A 4,257-nucleotide genomic window follows, 5' to 3' on the forward strand; every position below is an offset into this window, starting at 1 on the left:
GCTATCTTATGCCATGTAGCAAAGAATGTAATAATTGAATTTGTTGTTAAAATGTACAAACATAATTTTCACGATAATAAATTCAAAGAGTCCTGTCTTGTGTTCATTATAGTCTTGCTTGTAGTCTTCACTTAGTTAGGTGTTACTTATAAAATTAATTTTATATTCATTCCCACAGTCTTCATGTATTTAGATATTGCTTGTAAAATTAGTTTTAAGATCAAGCCAACAAATACTGTCCAAAAATGTTGAGCAGCCATACATTATTCCTAGAAATAGACACTTGAATACAAACTTGTCAAGAGAACTGAATTCTAATGATCAAGTCAGTTACTTTCTGAGGACCCAGTTACTTCATTTTTCTCACATGGTAGGCAGCCACTGGCCTCAATTGTCCTCACCTTCTAATTTCACACCCATGTGTAATCTTGCCCCCTTGACTGTGAGATGAACTTAAATTGCCTTGTTTCTGATGAAAAGACTATGAGAAGTGATGAGTAGTCATTTTTGAAGTTAGGTTATAAAGAGTCTATGGCTTCCATCTTGGGTGCTTTCCCTCACTTTCTGTTACCTTGCCGGTTCTGGGGTGATGTCCTAGAGCAGCCCTGTGGAGGATCCCACATGAGTGAGCTTGGAAGCATATCTTCTGAGCCCTGCCAAGAGCTATGTGAGTAATTGGAACATAGACCTTCTGAAGGCTAAGAGCCACGTGAGTGGACTTGGAAACAGTTCTCCCCAGTTAACCCTTGAGTGACAGCAGCCGTGGCTGCTATATTGATTGCAGCCTTGGAAGAGATGCTGAGGCTCAGTTAAGCTACTGTTGAGTCTCTAACCATTAGAAACTACGATGTCATAAATGTTTGTTATCATGTGATATCATGGGAATGTCATGCCTAGGGTATGTTACCTAAGGATAACATCATTGATTACTATAAAGTTCTTTCCTCTGTCTCTTAAATCCTTCCCTGCTTTTCTAGGGATAATCAAATTGGAATATAAGAATTGTCATTCTCACTAGTCAGAGAGTAAAAATAACTAACTTGAGAAGAACTGTGATTTGACTTTGCATTGTGATAGATCTCTTAAATAGCCAGTTGGAAATAAAATATGTTAATGTACATTAATTTTTTTGAAAACTCCAGACTTTTAAAAAGTAGATTTCCTAAATCACTTGCCCAACTTTGGTCTAAAGTAATAAAATTAAGGCAATGAAGTCAAGATGATTGCTCTAATCTGCTTGCATAAGAAAGGTCACCTAGAGGAGACTTAGTTCTGTTCAGATCTGGGCTGCCTCAAAAGGCCAGCAGTAGAAAGGCTGGTCAGAAGGCAGCAGCATCCTTGATCTCCATGACTCCTGTCCTTCCATTCCAAGCATACACCAATGCCCTTTGAAGTAACATATTTTGATCCTTCCGGTTCATCCACATTGGGATGGTTTTAATTGGTCAGGGTCCATTGATATCAATCCATCACTTATGTCCTTGCTATATTATGGCTCTGGTACCAGGAACCTCTAGCATCAGTGATCCTTTTATTTGTATAAAAGGAGAAATCTTTCAACGTTATTTATATAACTAGCACCTCGATAGCTCAAAGCAGCAGCCTGCAGCCTCAGCTTTCTCCCAATCTTTTACAGCCTTTTATGTGTATATAGGAGCTTCAGTATTTTTATCTCTACCATTTTCTCCCAGCTAAACTTCAATGTGCATTGACATATATAGATACATGCAGAAAAATATATGTGATCATAGATACATACACACAAATAGAAGAATTTTTATGTAGACCCCTTTAAAATAACTGTCATTTTTGTCTTACTAAAATGAGACAATATTAGAATACTTTATTATATAAAAAACATTTTACTACAAAAAAAATCCACTTGATGATATAAGATTCCTTGAATATGTTCTTGGGGGTGATTATTGATAGATATACAAAACATGATCACTAAATAGTTGTTTAATATAAATGACTGGAATCTTGAAAGTGTTCCTATATTTCTTTCTCTGTTGAGCCTGTCTCTTAAATACTTCCCTAGTCTTAGCACCGTCTCCATTGGCCAATCTCATAACTTCCTTATTTCCCACTTAGACTCTTGTCCCTATCTCATCTTCCTACATGCAGCTTTATCCTTCTATAACCATTTTCTAATTATCACCAGAATTTTTTCTAAAATGAAATCTGGTCCTGTCACTCCAATGCTTCTCTACAGTGGCTCTCTTTACCTACAGGGATAAGTCCAAACGGTTATGTTGTGTATATATGTTATTGTAATAGTTCAAAGATTTCATAACTTTATATTTTTATACCTGCTCTTCCCTCATCTAAAATGCCCCCTCTAGTTCTGTGTACTTGGCAGGTTTCTATAACTATTTAAAGAAATCAATATTTCTAGAACTGTAATGGGCAAAAAAAAATTTTTTTTTAAAAAACACCTTTACTGCGGTATGGTTCTGGTACAGTAAACTACACTTATTTCAGGTATACAATTTGATGCATTTTAATAGATGTATACAGCCATGAAACCACCACCACAATCAAGATTCCTAACATTTCCATCACTCCTCAAGAGGTGCAGTTTTCAAATTCCCAATTTATCTGTTCCAATCCCTTTTAACCCCTGGTAACCATAAAACTCTTTAAGGTATACATGTAACCTTTTAAACAGGCTTGTTTATAGCATGAACCCTTATTTAAATTACTAAAGACATCTTCATTTCCTTTTGGTTCTTGGGAGAAAGCTTTAAATCATATCAATGAACTTCAATTATAAATAGCCCTCACGCTTCTAGGAAATAAAATGAAAATATTATTAAGCAATTCTCCCATCTGAGAGACATGGGAGAGTTAGAAGAGAGCAAGGACTACAAGTGTTTAATGAAGATATGAAATGTGAAATACCTAGTTAAGTAGTTCTCAATAATAATTATGACCAACAGAGTATGATACCAATTGACATTTTATTGTGCTATAAATCTTGCATCCACTTTCCTGCATAAATATTAAAGTGTGCAGTTTAAACTATTTGCTGAAAGGACTTGCCTGATCTGAAGCTACACAAAGAAAAAACAAAAACCAAAAGCCAAACAAATAATTACTTTCGTAGTCAGAGGAACCCCTCCTGATACCTCACTTCCCTATTCAGCTAGCACAGCATAGGTTCATTTTCTTCTCCTGAGCTGGTTAAAATACACATGCACATAGTATTTGTGAATGAGTTAATCAAGAGGAGGGGTAGTGGCACATAAAGGGTGATGATTTGGAATTGTAAGAATGTCAGTCACCTGGAGGTACCACAATGACTGTATATAATGTTAAATGGATGGTAATCCTAAATTACATCAGTCAAAAGATACAGTCAGATCTATAAAGGCCACGTTTATGATTGTCTTGTGCAGACAAGAGCTTTGGGTTTCATTTTGACATCTTTGCTTGGCCTGTCTTCCCTAAGTGTGGCATCTCATGGCTACATTTCCATGAGCTGCCCCTCAAAATTACAGTGAAACAGTAAGTACTTTTTAAAATTTGTATTAAAACATTGGACTCTTTTAGCTGGGAACTGCCATCTAAATGACTAACCCAAAGAGAAAGAGGAGAGGCACCTGCTATATGTTTTCTAGGCCTTTTAGAAAACATGGAGGTGTTCTTTTGGCAACATACACGCAAACCTACAAGAAAGGTGATTCTGTAGACCTCAAGGCTGGGCACTGCTCAAAAGGAATAACCAACAAATGTTACCAGGGCAAAACCGGAAGAGTCCAGAGTATACTTAGCAGACTTGTTGGCATCACTGTAAACAAACACGTTAAGGGCAAGATTCTTGCCAAGGGGACTGATGCTCATACAATCTATAGCAGCAGAAATAGCTTCCTGAAACTTGTGAAGGAAAATGATCAGTAAAGAAGGAAGCCTAAGAGAAAGGGACCTGGGTTCACCTGAAGCCCCAGCCTGCTCCCCGCAGAGAAGCACACTTTGTGAGAACCAGTGGAAAGGAGCCTGAGCTGCTGGAATCTGTTCCTTATGAATTCCTGGCATAATGGGTTTTAAACAAACAAAACAACCACAAACCTGGATTGTAAAAGTTGGGACTTCGTTTTCTCGCTTAATTGAATAGAATGTAGTATCACTTCCCCCAAAGAAGTATTTAAAGCAAACTTTAATTGTGTTCTAGTTCATTAGGTAATGTTAAAATGTTTACTGTTAAAATGTACTGTTTGGCTTGCTAAAAGCCAGTTTGAGCTAATCTCTGGTCTG

General features: G+C 36.9%; 1 protein-coding gene across 1 annotated transcript; it reads left to right on the plus strand.

The window, feature by feature from the left end:
• The first annotated feature begins 3,573 nt into the window (after nt 1-3,573).
• On the plus strand, nt 3,574-4,040 carry LOC105091808 (large ribosomal subunit protein eL21-like). The gene is given in 2 exon segments (XM_064489804.1): nt 3,574-3,898; nt 3,901-4,040. Coding segments are annotated over 2 exon segments (465 nt in total).
• The last annotated feature ends 217 nt before the right edge of the window (nt 4,041-4,257 follow it).

The sequence above is a fragment of the Camelus dromedarius genome, chromosome 1 (genome assembly GCF_036321535.1).
Source record: "Camelus dromedarius isolate mCamDro1 chromosome 1, mCamDro1.pat, whole genome shotgun sequence".
NCBI classification, from domain to species: domain Eukaryota; kingdom Metazoa; phylum Chordata; class Mammalia; order Artiodactyla; family Camelidae; genus Camelus; species Camelus dromedarius.